Raw genomic sequence first — 18290 nt, 5'->3', positions numbered from 1 at the left:
TAGTTACCATGTGCTAATGAATCTCTGTTCCCAATCTCACTCACTTCCCTCCACACATCCCGCAAGCCACACCTTGGTTTTTCAGGCTCGCCTTGGCTCACACCCCAAAATGTTCTGCTCAGTGCTGTCAGACTAATTTTACCAGTTTGAATTCATCATTTCCTTACTCAAAAGTCTATCAATAGCATTGCACAGTCTGTAACTCTAAAATTCCAAATTTCCTGGCACGTAAGGTGCTCCATAACCAAGCTCCCTTTTTTGCCCACCTTTTCACCCAATGTTCCCCTGTTTATAGATCAACTTCCAGCCCAACTACATTGCTCATCTTCAACTTAGAGACTCTCCACATGTTCTCAGTTATGGTGTTTCCATTTGGAATGCCCAAACACCTAAGCTGTTCAACTCCAACCCTCTCTCTAAGGCCAGCTCTAATGCCATTATTCCATGAAGCTTTATCAGATTTCACTAACCAGCAGCGAACATTTCTGCTTCTAGATGGCTCACATCACACTTAGCAGTATGGTACCATACTTATTTTTTGTTGTCTTATCTCTGTCAGGTGCTATACACTGTCACATAGTAGAAAGGGCATGGACTTTATGGTTAAGTCAACACACTGGTTTCATATCCTGGATATGTGATCTTAGCCAAGTTTCCTTTTCACCTTGAACTATTGTTCCCTCATCTGGAAAATGGGGAATATAATGTCATCTTTTGTGGTTTTAATGAGTATAATTGAGATCATGTGTATCAAAATTCCTAGCTCAATGCTTAGCTGAGTAAGCCCTCAATGCACATTAATTTCCCTTCTTTAAGATACTTATTTATTTTATGATTCCTTAGTATGTATTGAGGACCAATCATAAATATTTGCTTAATGAATGACTATTCAATAAATCAGCCTAAATTAATATTATCTCTCTGTTTATGTGGCTTATAACCTACAAAAGGAAGATAAATTGGGTAAGTACTAGATGGATATATACGGCAGACAAAAAGCCTGGGTGTACCCATTCCAAGTTATTTTAAATTTTGTCACATTCAGGGTATTGTTTCGGTAGCATACACATTACCACAGAGATATAGGGTGATAAATCAGGAGGCATAGGAGGAGATATTAGATCAACATGGTCTATTTTACAGAAGCTTCATTTTCATTCAAAACTTTGAGAGACCATTTAGGTAATTTAACCTAAGAGTAAATTTTAATAGTATTTTTTACATTAGAACAAATAGTATGCTATAAAGTAAAATAAATTTTTAAAGTAAAACAAATTTAATGTGAACATTTAAAATAAAACAAGAATTTTTTTAAAAATTGAAAAGTAATCCCAGGCGCTTATAGCTGCTAACCCCGTAACCTCAGCAGCATAAAGTTTCTCTACTCTCTGCCCTTAAAGGACCTTTAGCAGAAATATGTGAGAAGCATTATCATAATGTATATCTAGATATGCGTGCGTTCCTGGAATTGTTTACCACATATAAGATCTAATACATCCCATATACGTTGAAAGAACTTAATTACAAGAATGATTTAGACAGTTGGGATATTTGGGGGTTGTACTAGGAGGCTATAAAATAGTTGTGATCAATTGATAAACGGTTCTTGTAAGAGTTGGGTGTTAAGTTGTGATCCAAAGAGGGATATCATATCAAACAACAGAGGAAAGAATCTCCACAGTAGGAGAGAATTGGCTCCAGTAGCACACGTACCAATTGACACCCATAGTAACAACAGAGGGGGAGGTAGATTCTGTGACAGGCAATGAGAGCAGATGGGATGTTCCTTGCCTTGAAGGCAATGACCAGATGTTTGAGAATTATGACTCAGAAAACAATTGCTAATGATCCAGAAGGCGGTCGTGATAGGGTGATGATTAGCAGATGACAGAGCTGAAGCAGTAAGCATAGGAACAAATTGGCACTGGTATCCATATTAATTATTAATTTTGAGTTACCAGAGGCTGAAAATCCAGCCAGAAGGAGATGTTGACAGACCAGTGTGACAAAATACCAAAATGGAGAAAGGATTGATGGTAGTCAGGTGCCTAGAATGAAAGATCTTTCTAGGTGATTTAATAGGAGATAAAGGCTATACTGTCAGAGAGGGGCATGTTCTTCTCTTCGTATATTAGTTCTTTATCTGTACTTGCGCCTCAAGGTCGTTTATACTTTATTTGTTCAACAGTTACTCACTGAGTATCTACTATATACCAGGGTACTGCAGTGAACAAAAATAGACAAAATTTACTGCCATCATGGAGCTCATTTTCCAGCACACATAGAATGTATGATGCTAAGGGCTATGCAGAAAAATACAGCCGAGAAGAGGTATGGTGATGGGTGAGTGAGGGTCCTCACCCTAGTCATACTGTGTGGGAAACACAACGTAGGTACCGTCTTATTTTTTCTGAAACTTCTGTGTTGAGCGCACAGAGTTCCTCTTATCCTTCTTTTCTTTCTGCCTTGGTCATCTCCTCCAATACCCTGGCTTTCATTGTTTATTTTATGTCACTTACCTTTGAATTAGTATATTTACACCTTGACGTCTCTGTTTAAAATTTCTAGCTTTGGACCTAACAGCCCAACACTGGTTGTTCTATAGGCATCACAAATTCAGCACATCCCCAGTCAAATGTATCTTCCCTCCAAAGTCTCTTCCTTCTTTTGTTTTTCCTTGCTGTACTGGGATATTACCATAAATTCAGTCATTCAGGTCAGGAATTGTAGGGTCATTCTTGATTCCTCCTGAATCTGTCCCTCTAATTGGACATCAAGCCCTCTTAAATTTTCATCCAAAAACTTCTCTTTATTCTCTCCCTTTTCTTCTTTTTTTTTTTTTTCCCCAATTATTCTGTCAATGTTAGTTGAATGCCTACTGTTTTCCAGATACGATGCCAGGTGCTGCTAAAATAAATAAATAAAAATAAATAAAAATAAACCAGACAATAAAGTGGTAGAGGCTAAGATAGAAATAGATAAATTTTCATAGCAAAGTGTTATGGGCACAGGGAGGCTCCACTAACTGTTTGTGTCTGTGCAAGTCAGTGGTAGTTGAGCTAGGTCTTGAAGAAGGAATACCTATAAGGCAGGAAAGAGAGGAGGTGGAGGCATAGAATTTTCCAAGGACTCGGTTTGTTTGGAGAATGGTGAGAAAGTCAGAGTCGCTCTAAGAAATGTGCACAGAGTAGATTGTCAGAGTATGAGTCCAAGGATGACTTCAAGTTCCCTGGTTGACAAGGACTTCATTAACAGAGGTAAAGAAGAGCTAAAGAAACAAATTTTTGATGAGCTGCATTTGACATGCCCGTAAGCAACCCAAGGGGATTTACCCAAAAGACAGCTGGAAATAGAAACTGAAGTTGAGAAGAAAGGTCAGCGCTGGGGCCACATCACCAGCACAATCATGGCTGAAACCAGGGGAATGGCTGACAAAGCTTAGAGAGCAAGAACCAATGGAGATGAAAGACAACCAGTTCCCTGCCTTTACATCCTCCACCGCCCTAGTCCCCCAGTCTCCCCACTCATAGCCTCTATTCCCAGTCTTCCTCTAAATCCCACCACAGGAAGTTACCTGAAGCACAACTCTAAACAGGCTAGTCTCCACTCAAAGGCCTTCTGGATAAAGTGCAGTTTCCATAGCTTTTCATTTAAAGCTCTTCACAGTTTAAAAAAAAATAAAACTCTTCATGGTTTCTGCCAAATGTACCATTACATCTTCATTTCCAAATGTTCCCTTCGGAGGAATTGATGCTCCCCCAAACAGGTGGTCTACTTCCATCTGTAGCTTTGCCTTGCCACTTCCTTTGCCCAGAAGGCCAAAGAACATGGCTTTTGAGCTAGAAATTTTTCTGTTTATGTACCGACCGACTTCTCCACTAACAAGAGGTGTTAGCTTGAGCAATTTATTGAATTCCTCTGGATCTCTTTCCTCACATGCTGAAAGGTCAGATTGGATTATTGTAATTATAAGAGCATATTTAAAGATCTTTATGTTGTTGTCAGCACAAATAGGTGCTCAATAAAAATTAGCTAGCTTTTATTACCATTTATCTCTTTTCCACTTGCCATAATCCTGTTTCAAGGCTAGACACTTAAATCTTTACACCTCTTTTAAACCTTTTAAAGTGTACCTTGTCACAATTCATTTTGTCCTCCTCTGTGCTTCCCTGGCAGTTTATATCACTTCAGGATATAGTGCAAGCTACCTGTTTTCTCTACCATATTACGGATTAATTGATAGTAGACACATTATTTTTATAGCCCTATGTACCTTGCAACAGAAAGGTAATTGTTTGAACTGAATTCTGGGAAAATCTACTTTAACATTCTCTCTCTCTCTCTTTTTAAGTAGTTCTATTGAGATATAATTTATATACCCTACAACTCACCCATTTAAAGTCTGCAATTCAGTGGTTCTTAGTATATATTCAGAGTTGTGCGTCCATCATCACAATCAATTTTAGAACATTTTCATTGCCCCCAAAAGAAACCTCATACCTGTTAGCCATCACCCACCAACCCTCCACCCCCAACCTTTCCTCCTCCTCAGCCCTAGGCAACCGTTGATCTACTTTCTGTCTCTACAGATTTGCCTCCCCTGGACATTTTACATAAATGGGACCGTATAATAATATGTGGCCTTCTGGGACCTACTTCTTCTACTTAGTATGATGTTATCAAGATTTATGGTGTAGCACACATCAGTGCTTCATCCTTTGTATGGCTGAAAATTCCATTGTATGATATGATATATTTTGTTTATCTTTTCATTCATTGATGAACGTTCGGATTGTTTCTACTTTTTGGCTCTTAGGAATAATGCTATTGTGCACATTCATGCCCTAGCTTTTGTGTGAACATGTGTTTTCTGTTCTTTGGGTTAGGTACCTACAAGTAGACTTGCTGGGTCATATGGTCACTCTATGTTTAACCTTTTGAGGAGCTGCCAAACTGTTTTCTAAAGTAGCTGTACTCTGTCACATTCCTACCAGCAGAGTATGAGGGCTCCAGTCCATCCACATCATCACCAAGATTTGTGATTAATCTGTTTTTGATTATAGTCACCCATGTGGAATAACATTTTATTAGTGAACTATTTTTAATTCATTCCATAAATACCATATTCAGGGCTGACTATAAACCGGACACCCATGTTAGCTCTAGGACCGTTGGTGAAGAAAAGAGACAAATGCATCTGCTCCTGGACACACAGTAAATAATAAACATAGTAAGTTCTTATCTAAGTTCCTAGATAAAATGGCATTCCTTTCTTCTGTACTGATTAGCAGGCAGGCTTTTGCTCACACAACCATTTTTACCTCTTTATCTTAGACTTGTGGTCCAGTTTAATTTAACACCTTTGTTGAGGCTATGTTCATTCTGTTAGGAGGTGATAAGCACTCTAGGAAAAAGGATAAAAGAGAAAGAGTGATTGAGGCTGTTGGCAAAAGGGAAGGGGCAGGTTGTAGGACTAAATAGGGTGATCAAGTTAAGCCACATGGAGAAGGTGAGATTTGAGCAAAAGCTTGAAGGTGAGCAAGTTAGAGAGACACCAGAGAGAAGAGCGCTGTGGACAGAAGAAGCAACCAGTCCAAAGGCCCTGAGGCAGGAGTCTGCATGCGAGCAACAAGGAGGCCAGTATGGCTGGATGAGAGTTCGCAAGGGGGAGAGTAGGAGACAAGGTCAGCGAGGCTATAGGGCCAAATCACTTGCACTTTAGCAAATAGATACCACATAGGACCTACTTATACTCAACAACTGGTCATTATTTATCTGAACTTCAACTTAACTTGGCCTCACCTGAGCATCCTATATTTTATCTGGCAACCCTACTCATAAGCCATTGGAAGGCCTTTGATCTTTATGCTGAGTTGGTGGAGAACCACCACAGGGTTTGGAACAGAGGAGAGACACCATCCTACTTTGGGTTTTGAAGTATCTCAGTGGCTGCTGTGTTGAGTATAGGCCACAGAGAGTTAAAGTGGAAACAGGGGAGCCTGAGACGCAATTGCAGTAGTCCAGGTGAGAGATGATGAAGGCTCAGATAAGCGTGGCGGCTGTGGAGGCCATGAGAAGGGACCAGATTCCACGTATATGTTGAAGGTAGAGCCAAGAGAATTTCAACATGAATTGGATATGGGTGAGAGAAAGGATTCGAGGATGACTCCTCGGTTTTTGGCTTGAACAACTGGAAGACTAGAGTTGCCATGGAATGAAGAGGAGGACTGTGGGTGGAGCAGTTTTGGGGAAGAGTATGGATTTTATTTGGGCCATGCCGAGCTGATGATGGGTCAAATAAGATGAGGCATCACCATCAGCCAGATAATTTTATGGTATTTTCCATTAAAATATCCAATAATGTAATTTAAAAGGTCACCCTTCCACTAGGGACAGATTTTTTTCTTTTTCCTTATTGTACTTCATATCTTATTACTTAAAGAGTCTTCTTCATGCCTGAATGGCTTTTTTAAAATATGCTTAGAAAAGAATAGCCAGGATTGGAATTCAATTTCCTAGTTTCTTCTCCAGTATCTGAACTGCAAAACCAGACTGAATCCCAACATCCCATTTTACTTGGCAATTGAATTCATTTTTCTATAGATGTTTTTCTTCATCTCCATTCATTTTCTTTCATCCACCCTTCAACCCTTGAGAGAAAAGAATCTTACTATGCAGAAGCTCTCCTCAGTGTCCTTCCAGCAGCTGAAAATCTGCCCTGGATATTGAAAAGACCCTCTCCTCCTTAAAATGCCAGGCACAGTAGTCTAAAGGGCTGCAGCCCTTACTGCACTCAGAGCAAAGATCACTGTGGACGCTGGCTTGCCCTGTGCTGATTACAGATGGTTTTCAAGATGACTCTCTCAGCTGCCTCTCCTCTTTTTACCCAAGTTCCTGGAAAAATAACTTTTATTTTTTTGTCCTGATTAACAAGCGTGCCTTTTATTGCACAATCATTTTTACTTTTTCTTAGATTTGTGGTCCAGTTTAATTGGACAGTTTTGACATGGCTATATTTAAAATTATCTGCAAATTTACAACTATAACAGGACCACGCATCTTCAAGGATCCATTGGGTAGAGGATGGAGGGGGGAGAATGTTAGTTTGGAAGAAGTCTGCAAGCTATGGCCTTTTTTCTGGAGGTCTTGTGTACTGTACTGTTTTTAATCATAACATTCTAAATTGGCACACTCACAGAAAGCCTTTATTCATGTAATTGTGATGTTTTGTTTTTATGCTAAGAAGTAAGTGCTGATTAAATGACAAATTACATACATTGTGTTTTCTGTGTTTTGCAGGACTTGAGAGGGACAAGTTTGATAATAAAACGGTTTCATTTGAGGAGCACATCAAGTCAGAACACAATATGTGGCATTATTTGTACTTCCTAGTCCTGGTGAAGGTTAAAGACCCAACTGAATACACTGGACCTGAAAGTTATGTGGCTCAAATGATCGTGGTGAGTGATGAGAGCATTTGAACCTTTGACGAGGTTTCAATTGTATGCTTTCCCTTTCTCTACCCTACCCTTCTCCCAATCATTGTGTTAACTTCTAAATAGGACTGTCAATCAATGAAGAATCCTCATACTGGCTAAATCATTGGACTTCTTGGTTATAGAAACCAAATCTAAGTCTCAAGTGCACAGATGATATTTACTGAAGAATTCTCTGTGCAGTGAATAGCACCATCTCAGCCACGTCTGTCATCTTCTGACCTCGTGTCATTGCTGATGTCTCAGTTCCCCATATCTGGAACTTTCCCATTGGCAAATATGAACAGAAGAGTCATACTTTAAGAAATTCCTTGGATTTCAGAAATCAGGGGTTTAAGAAATTGAACCATGTTTGGGAAGAGTATAATGTTTGATCTCAATGAGAGAACACTGGTTTCCAAGCTATGTATAGTTTGGGGTGTTGGTAATGATTGGCACTGATTCTGTCATACCTACTTGCTTATAACTAACTCCTCATTAAGATCAGGAGCAAAGGCTGTGGTTGTCCATGACTTGGACTTTCTTCTGTTTTACAGAAGATTAAAACTAAGTGGCTTAAAGAGAAGCCAAAGTTACAGCGTTAGTGTACCATGATACACATTTAGTGAGTATTACCGCATCCGATATAAATTCTTGTATTCTTATAATAAACATAGCTGTATGTTGGATTTTTTTTTCTCAAAAATCTTCTTATTTGAGAGTGAGGCTTTAGAAGAGTCATGATCCTCCTTGCTGCCTGGTCCCAAGGGTAACATTTAGGAAGCACCAATGCTGAAGCTTCAGGAGAGGCAGGTGACAGTGGCTGTATGTCCCTCCTTCTGGAAGCTGGTCATGCACGTGGGAAGACATAAACTACAGTAGATGGAACAACCAAAGAATATGTTTGGCGGGTAACATTAATAAGTACAAGTTAACATTGCAGTAATTTATCTTACCTGACAATATTTATATGTCACAGGAGAGCTACATGTAAACTGAATTTTTATTCCTGAGCATTTTTCATGTTTTTTTTTTTTGACTTGCATCCTACTATAAGTTGTTCTATGTGATTAGAGGTTTGCATCTTACTATGAAGTTGTCATTCCTATGTGACAGTGGGCAGAACCTAATATTGTTTCTTTTTTCTCCATGTTTCCTCTTCTGCCCTCTCTCCCTTCTACATTAGGAAAAAAGGTAATCGGTTTGCATATAGGCACTCATAGTTGTTATTTATACATTCTTGATCTCAAGATGTTTGGGGACCATCTATGTGAAATATTTTTATCTGCTTGCTGGGGAAGAAACATGTAGAGCATTATGTTTAAAATGCAACTTCACATTGCTATATTTTATCAAAGTTTGAGTCCATATAATGAATACATATTTACTGGGCATCTATTGCGTCCCTTGGACTAAAAGATTTTGGGGAATACACTGACGAGTCTGACACATTCCTTCTCTGCCAAGGAATTTAGAGCTTAATAAAAGGGAGAGGAGAATAACAAGCCAAAAGTAAAATAGGCTAAGTTCCCCAAGAGTGGAACAAATGAAAATCTGTGAAGGCTTAAACATGTAGAGTGACATCCAACAGAGAGGTGGTGGAAGGGAATTGTGTGTGGTGGGGGGGCAGTATATCATACAGGGTGGGATTTGTGTAGATTGGGGGTGTCTGTTGGATTTAGAGTGAGTTCATGTAAGAGGGAGAAACCTGAACAAAAGCATAAAGATGGAACACTCAGACATTCGGGGGGACATTGGCCCAGTTTCACTGGCATATAGTCCACTTGTAAAGGAACTCTGAGAGATAGGATAGAGAAAGTAGATTGGACTTTTGGGTGGTAAGTGTTGGTTTAGGATAGCATTTCATCAGGAATGGGGAGCCACTGAAGGATTTCACTACGGGAATGATGTGGCCTAGAACAGTAGTCAGGCCATGGTGCGTAGGCTGGTTGGGAGAGGGGAAAGATGAAATCAGCGGTGGTATTTGGCAGTTGAGATTTGGGGTAGGGAGGGTCAGGAGAGGCGGTAGACTACAAGATGAGCCCAAGACACCTGACGTTGTGAGCCTGGTCATTGGGAGAAAGGTGGTGTATCGGTTGCAGAAGGATTTCTGCAAGAGGAGAGGCTGCTCATAGAAGAACACTTGTTGATTTCAAAATGAGACTAGAAGCTGAGTCACAAATTAGGAGGGACAGGGTAGTGACAACAGCATGAACCTTCGAGCCAGAAAGATCTGGCCTCAGACCTTAGCTCTGTCACTTACTTGCTGTGTGGTCTAGGATATCTTGGGCAAATCTTTGAACCTATCAGGGCCTCTGCCTCCTCATCCAAAAGGAAGAAATTGGTGTGAGATCAGTGAGATAATACGTTAAACGTGGCTAGCAGTGAAGGTACTCGGTAGCTGACAGTTTTTAGTGTGACTGTCCACATGAAGTGACAGTTGAAGCCATCATATTATGGAGAGATGGGAGAAGGGAGAATGTGTAAAGAGAGAAAGGAAGAGAAAGCCCAAGACAGAACCTGGGGGATCCCCCATTCAGGAAAAAGAACAAAGACAAGTAAACTAAGTAGAGAGGAAGACAGTAAGAGGGGCAGAAAGAGAACTAGGTTGTGGAGTGTGTCAAAGCCAAGAGATGAGCCTCACAATGCCAAGAATTTCAACAGCAGTAATTGCTGCAGAGAGACCATGAAGAAGAGACTGGCCAAACAGAGCCTTTGGGTTTTGTAATGAGGAAGTCACCAGGTGGCCTTTACCATAAGACCCGTCTTTCACCTTAACATGAAAACCAGCATTTTGCCAAGCCCTTGTACTTGAATTTTTAAGGATCCCTGAACTTATCCATGTTTCTGCCCATCCTGTTCCGTCAGCTCTCTCCAGAACCGTGACGGGAGGGAGGAGCACCCACCAGCTTATTCCGGTATGAACTATCTCATTCTCATCCAAGCAGGGCATGGCCAAGACAACAAGCACTGTTTCTGAACTTCTGAATGACCAGGAGAAGGAAGAGGGAAATCATTAAGCTCAGGACTGATGGAAACAAAAAGTCATTTACACAGAAGAGTGCTCACTTACTGGAATAGCCTTTTTGGAACATTTCAAAAAATCTGTAGCTAATGAACCCAAGTTAGAAAATCTGTTACTCCAAGCTCTGTGGAGATTATGGCTTTGTAATCCTGATCCTCAGAGAGAAGGAGAGAGAGAGAGATTGAGATTTTAGAGCACACAGCAAGTTGAAGCAAGTCTACAACTCAATTCAAAGACTCTATATTTCCTGTCTCCAACCCAGAGGCAACTACTCATAACAGTTTGGAAGGAAACCTTACAGACATTTTCCTACCACTTTTATTTTTGCTCCTTAAAAATAGTTCACTTACCAGGTTGATTTAAGCGCTTGTTTATCAGTAGAGCTTCTACTACACTGTTTAAGTATATCTGATTTGTACTTTGAGACCCTTAGGAAGTGCCTCCTTCCTTATGGTGACATGAGGAAAATGAGAATATAACAAGTTTGGGGGATGTTTCTTTCCTTCGTATATTTTTTTTCACTTCCAATGCTTCAACTTTATTACTAGGTCAATAAGGAGTATTTATATCAATATGCATTAAATCATACATTGTAAATAAGTTGATTTCTAGAGGTTAGAATCTAAGGAAATATACTTGTGCCTCTACATCCATCCAGTAATAGGATCAAGACTCTGAAATATGAAGAGAAATTGAAATCTTCCTTCCCTTGCCTTCAGACGCCAAACTAAGCTGTTTGATTATCAGCCACTGTCTGAGTATCTGAATGACCACAGAGCTTCTTCTGGGATATTGTTAGGGAAGATGTGAGTTGATCAAGGTATTTGGGGAATATATTTTCCCCTGGCAAGCAAACCCTCATTTTTGATAAGGGAATTGGTATTTTGAGCTTGTATTTATTGGGAACAGAAAATGAGAAGGAAAAAGGAAGGCCCATGCTTTGGAAAGTGAAAATCATGAAAGAGAATCCAATAAACTGGAGGAAAGGGTATAAAAGGATAAATCCTCCAGCCTATACTAGTAATGGCCTTTGAGCATCACTAAGCCCTTTTGCTTCTCCCATTACCCAAAGGATGACTGAGAAGGAACAAACAAAATTGAGATCATTAGAAAAAATGCCCAAGGCTTTTAGATGTTTCTCTAACATTTCGAGGACATTTTCAGATTTTCAGTGTTCGTTTGCTGAGATAGGGTTGGGGCCTTTGGGGATATTTATGACTTAATTTGGCAAACGGCAGGATCAAAACCAGAGGTGCCTGTAAGAGAGCTATTGTGCCCGTTCAGAGACCTGCCACCTTCCCCGTGGGCTCCGCGATCCTGGGCTGCCACCGAGACCCTGGCTGGCCACCCCCCAGCACCATAGTTTTTTGGGGGTCATTTGATCATTTTTAGTACAGGGTACTTTTAAGCTCTTCTATTTACTTGACTCCTGTCTAGTGTCCCACTATTATGGCCATGTCTGCTAGGACAATTTAACTCGGGCTTTGGTTAACATAATAATTGTCTTGACACAGAAAAAAGAGTTGTGAGTTTCTGGAAGGCCACAACCAGGAACATCGAAGCCCTTTGTTCTTTGTAATAGCAGGGCAGGTAATATCTGTAATATGCCTTAAAAGCAATTTGATAAACAGTGAGTGCTCCCTGTCTCCTAGCAGCTCTTTATGGGTTTGATACAGAAGGATAAGTAAGAAATAGTCTCTTTCCCCCAGGAAGCGCAACACATTTATTGAATGAATAATAAAATAATGAGTAAATTAACAAATGAAGGGTTTTTTTCTTAGCCCTCTGGTAGTTGGACATAACTTACAGAAAGATATACCAAAATAGCTGCAGGAGTTCAGAACATGAATTTCTCATTAGTCAAATGTCATCTTTTCCCCTCTTTTAAAATTGGAAGATAAAGATGCAGCAGGAAGCGTTAGGCCACCTGAACCAAGTATAATGAATGCAGTATTAGAAATCGTGTGGCTGATTTGAGAGCCAAGGCAATTTAATCCCCTCTTGCCGTGTTTCTCAAACCCAGTCCCCCCTTTCAATGAGATAGAAATCTAGTCACCCATTACTCTAGCTCCAGAAGAGAGGAAAAGAGCTAACAATTTTCCAGATGTTTTCCGTGTCTGGAACTCAAAATCAGTCTTGTTTATAGTTAACCCAGGTTTTGAGGAGTAACTGTTGGAGAGGGAGATGTTTGGGCTCACAAAAGACATCGAGTCTTCCAGGATTTGTATGCACCCCTCCTCCGTTAGCACCACTTGCCGACTTAATTTCTGCATTATTGTTATGTGTCATAACTATGAAATTATATGTTCTGATTCTATTGTTTCTAATTTATACTAATTATGTAATTGGATCTAAGTAAGCCAATTATGTAACTGCTCAATCTTTAAAACCTAAGACTTTAGAACTTCATAAGACACTGTTAAAAATGTTTACATTTCGAGACAAACCAAGGGGGTCTTTGCAGCTCAGCATGCACAATTAAGAAGTAAACATATACATTGAAGGAGACACCACCTTTGCTTTCCATATTTTAAGTCCAGACAGGTGTCTGCAATTTAAGAAGGATCCTTTTCACTTCTCAACTCTGGATTTCATTGTCATTGTGGGGTCTATCCTCTACATTATTCTAATTTCTTATTTCATATTCATATATAATATCTATGAGTTACCGCATTTAACCTTGTTCTCATCTTCTTTTTAGTTTGTAAAAATAGAGATAAAAATGGTAAGTACTTCCCAGGGTGGCTGTACACAGAGTCTGCATCTCAAAGACTCTGTCCTCAGTGCTGGAAGTGAGGGTAAAGGACTGGGGCCAAATCGTGTTTAAATGAGCTTCGTGGAGGGGAATGTGATGGGGAATAGAGTCGAGAGCAGGCAGGTCTCATTGACTACTTCCTGAACTCTTCAACACTGAATCTGCTGGCGGCCAGGGGATAGTTCTCCAAGCTCAAAAAGCCAAAAACTGGCTTTTGTTAGTGTTTCTAATCAGTGCTGAGGAGAAGCTCAGTGTAAAGGAGTAAGCCTAGGTAATAGATTCTGAGGTTTGACTTCTTGGGATTTCCATTTACACGACAGGTGACTTTCCCCTCTTCACTTAGCCTTACCCATCAGTGAAGCAAGGACAACCAGCCAGTCAGCAATCAGAATAGAACTGGCTGAGTGTGGCTGGATCCAGGAGGCCTCCTGCTGTCCCGGGCCCTGTCCCTGCCCCTGTGGTTGCTGGATTGGGGGCGGGGGGGAGGCAAGGATTCCAGGGTCCCAGGGAAAACACCTGGGCAGAGAAGGCTGCAGGGTCCTAGGGGGAGAGGGGGTCTTTGGAGGGCTGGGACAGTGGCTAATTTGGCAACTAAGAAATATAGCCATGGTCTTAGCAACCAGCACAGCCATATCTCTGTGTACCAGCTAAATGTTGGCCCTGGATAGAAGACGTCCCTTGCAGAGTTGCTATGAGGACGAAATAAACTCATGTGCACTAACAGCACTACTGCTAATGTAACTGACATTTGATGAGTGCTGACTCTGTGCCAGGTGCTGTGCTAAGTGTCTGACACATGTGATCCCTTTTACGGCCCTGGGACAACCCTGGAGGCACCCTGCTAGGACTGTCGCCATTCTGCCCATGAGGAAGCAGGCTTAGAGGACACTGATGACTCGCCCAAAGTTGCACAGCCAGTGGAAAGGTACGCTGTGTCTGTAATGTGCCCGGCACATGCAAATGGCCACTGAATGCTCTGTTATTATCTGATGCCGTGCTGTGTCCAAAGCTAGAAGCCGTGCTTCCTTTGAGAGCAGGCCAGGCCGGCTACACCCAGCACCCCCAGCAGCAGGCCTCGTGCTCCGCAGACCGGGGGGGGGGGGGGGGGGCGGTGCGGGGGCGGGGGGAACTATACACATTCAGTCCAGGTCAGGGAGTGGACCTGGCCGGGAGACAGGAAGTCAGCTGACTGCCCTACAGTTGCAGGAAGGCCTGAGAGGAATTCAAATAGGAAAAATATACTCGTTCAGAGCTGGTTGGCAACTGCAAGCTTCCTACAGTGATTCAAAGTATTGCAATTACAATTATTACAATTGCAGGCCAGAAAGACAGAGGCTGCAGGATATTTCAATTTAATCTGGCAAGAATTTGCCAGGGAGCACTGCGCACAAGGCACCAATCAAAACAAGAATAAAACTTGGTCACTGGCCTCACAGAACCACAATTTGACAGAAAAGACAGCTACTGTCACTGGAAACTATAGCACAAATACCTCTGGTGAGAGGTAAAGTAGACATACCAACACACAGCATCTGGAGAAATCTCAAATGACACTGTTATGCCCCTGCCTGAAACCTTTTAGTGGTGCTTTGAATAAGATCCAAACTCTTTCCCGTGGCCCCTCAGACCACCTGGGCCCAGCCCACTTCACCAGTCTCGCCTCATTCCATGTTCCTTAGCCAACTACAGTTCAACTATGTTGGCCCTTTTCTGGGAAATTTGCATGTCTTCCCTGGCCAGAGTCTTGGCATGGAGGTGCCTGCTCTTTGCAGTTGCTGTTCCTAACTCTTTCCATGCCGGCACCTTCCCGGACACCCCCATTCCAGTTACTTCTCTCCTGTCACCCTTTCGAGCACCTATATTAATCTGACCCTAGTATTGTTTTTATACTTACTGATGTGTTAATTCCTCTCCACTATGACTTCAGCACTTACACACCTGGTTTGATCACTGCTGTATTCCCAGCACCTAAATTCACACCCAGCACACAGTAGGTACTCAGCATAGATTTGTTGGGCAGAATGAATAAGACATGGAACCACTGGAGCTCAGATGACAGGACAGGTCTTTGTGGCTAAAGGGACTGGGGACAGTAGCACAGAGAAGATTATGAGGAGAGTTGGACCTTGAAAAGGATTTCGGCAGAAGAAATGGAGGGGAATATATTCCAGACAAGGTGTGTATCTTAAAGGGAAAATTGTGCATAGCCAATAAGAAGGGAAACCAAATTTATGATCTGTGCCAGCAGCTCTGCATGTTATTTAATTATACCCATTTTATGGCAACTGAGGCTCAGAGAAGTACTTATCCAAGGTGCTCGGCAAATAAGTGCTGGAACCAGGACCCAGCTACAAATTTTTCTGGGGCCAATGGCTATGATTTTTACCTTTAGCTGTGCTTCATCTACTGAAGAATCAGGCAAAACTTGACTAAGATCAATTATTATGTAAGTCAAGTGTTGGAGAAAAGGTAGGGAAAAAACCCAAAACCAAAAGACATCTTTGGAAGGAGGAAAGGATGTCTCCGATATCTTAAGGAATTAGAATTCTTAGTCTCTCAGCTGCAGTAGTTGAGGTACAATGTAAAATGCCTTAAAAATGCAGGCCAATAAATTATTTCCCATTGGTGAAAGGTTTGTTCATCAAACCAACACTGGCTGAGTGCTTACTGCGCTCCAATCGCTGGGCTGCCAAGGGTTCAAGGTTGAGCTTCCTTCAGGAAGCTTTGGTGAAATCCAGGAGACAGAGAACTCCAACAAAGGAGAGGTGATGGCTCAGTGCAGTGGCAGAGCCTGCCATGGAGCCAACGACCTGGGAAGGGAGGTCATGCCAGATGCTTGAGTAAGTCAGGGAAATGAGGATGGAGCAGGTGGAGAGAGCCGTTGGGTCTATCCAGAGAAAAAGTGGGGCTAAGCAGGGGAACGGGAGGTAAAGCAGCCACCAGGAGCCAGATCACAAGGGCCTCTTGCTTGGGAGTCTTTACTTTATCCTGAAGGCAAAAGGAAGCCCTTCAGAGATCTTAAACCAAAAAGAGATATGGTGAGATGTGTATTTTAGAAAGCATGTTCCATGGCAGAGAAAGAAATGGATACAATGGAACCATCCAGGAGCAAGAAAAAGAACAGGTAGAATGAGTTCATTACCCAGTAACCATGATGACAGCTGATATGAAATGCCACTGGGGATTGAGAGGAAATGGTGGATGTGAAAAGATATAGGTAAAGGATCTACTGAAGGCGAGGGGAAGGTGGTGGCTCAACCTAAATCACTGGGGTTCCACAGGAGTAAGTTGAAGAAATGTGATAATCTCAGTGTGCCTCATAGTATCCAAGTGCCTAGGTCCAGCTTGGGTTTCCAAGTGCATATGACCAATAAGAAACTGAATACATAGGTCTGGAATTCTGGTGAGAAGTCTAAAGTGGACAGTCCACTAGAAAAGATAAACTATTGCAAAGATAAGATTTCAGTCTTTTTTTGTTCACTAGGATGCCCCGCGAGCATAGAACAGTGCCTGGTATATAGTAGATACTAAGTAAAGATTTATTAAATGAGTATAAATATTTATTAATTCGCTAGAGAGCACATGATACATGACATTACAGATTAGGACAAGGCTAATCAAGGGATGCTACATATAGTAAGTAAATCAGAAAAAGCATGCCCTTAGGCTAAAAGATAAAGAGGTATAACCATTAATTAACACTAATAATAACCAATGATGATGATGATGATAATATCAAGAGTCTTCCACACAGATTTTACTTAACAAAAAGTAGAACCAGAAAGGAGAAAACAATTTTCATAGGACTCTAAAAGACAATTTTAACTTCTCATCAGCAGGTGAACATAGAAGTGCTTTGGTCAGTTTTTGGGTATCTTGTGACCTAACATTGATCAATAAGTTTTAGTATGGAATTATGTTGCAAACCCAAATGTTTACAGCAAAATGATTTGGATTTCGTTCAATATCTAGAAGCCTCTTTGAAATGGTGACCCATCCTAAGTCATTTATTTTGAGCTTATAAAGGGATGTTCATGTCTCCGATTCTCATAACCTTAATAAAAGGATTTCTTCCCACTGTGCTGAAGAAAATTCTTGTTTCCCAGTCCTACTCATTACTGTGAGATCTTGTTCAGTTCTCAGTCGGCTTTCTGGAATAATCATGTCCACATTGTTAGGACTGATACATTTTATTCAGAAATACTGGCTTTCTTCCAGAGAGTAACAGATACCATCAAAATGTAACTTGTGGAAATGAAAACTATATACCGTAAAGCCACACAACTTCTGTCTAGTGGATAGACTACATCGCTCATGCCATATCATGAGTCATTAGCGGAGATGGTAATTAAGTTGTTCTTGTGTTAGGTAAGGTTATCAGGCAAGCTAATTGCCATTGGATTTTGGACTAGTTTTGGATAAGGGAATTCCTGAAAAATAAGTGCTGAACTTTACAAAAGTGATTCAGCACTTGTATGTCAAAGATTAGTCATTTAATGTCATGTTAGTGGAGTCCGTTGCCTTTTGGGGGATTTAGAGATCAAGGGGTTTTGATGAGAGAATGGCGGCTGAGGTAGGTTACCCCAGCTCTCTGAGTCTGTTTCCTCATCTGTAAATGGAGGTAATACTCTTTGGTAAGATTCTTGTATGGTTTAAACAAAATTCCATTTATCCTAGTGCCTAACACGATGTCTGGTTCAGGGTTATTGCTCAATTAAGTGTTTGGTCCTTCCACTTCTACTTAAAATGTTTAGCTACTTAATATGGCTAAATTTAAATACTACTTTGCAGATTCAGAGCATTCTTTTTATTTTATTTTATTTTATTTATTTGACAGAAAGAGACCGCGAGAGAGGGAACACAAGCAGGGAGAGTGGGAGAGGGAGAAGCAGGCCTCCTGCTGAGCAGGGAGCCCAATGCGGGGCTCGTGAGCCGAAGGCAGACAGACGCTTAACGACTGAGCCACCCAGGTGCCCTGATTCAGAGCATTCTTAAGCCTTTTAATGATCAAACACATTACTGATTCTGCATAGTG

At 41.2% G+C, this 18290-nt stretch overlaps 1 protein-coding gene across 1 annotated transcript in view; it reads left to right on the top strand.

The window, feature by feature from the left end:
• The window catches only part of ITPR2 (inositol 1,4,5-trisphosphate receptor type 2), a 499992-nt gene that overhangs the window by 442755 nt on the left and 38947 nt on the right, over positions 1-18290 (top strand). Inside the window, exon 55 of the mRNA XM_028113213.2 lies at positions 7300-7460. Within this exon, the coding sequence (XP_027969014.1) occupies positions 7300-7460 (161 nt within the window). The remainder of the gene's footprint in view (positions 1-7299; positions 7461-18290) is intronic.

This window comes from Eumetopias jubatus, unplaced genomic scaffold (assembly GCF_037043125.1).
Source record: "Eumetopias jubatus isolate StellerSeaLion01/CBP00866 unplaced genomic scaffold, mEumJub1_p1.0 scaffold_8, whole genome shotgun sequence".
NCBI classification, from domain to species: domain Eukaryota; kingdom Metazoa; phylum Chordata; class Mammalia; order Carnivora; family Otariidae; genus Eumetopias; species Eumetopias jubatus.
Note: the sequence above shows the minus strand (reverse complement) of the source record. Positions and strands in the feature narration are given on the sequence as shown.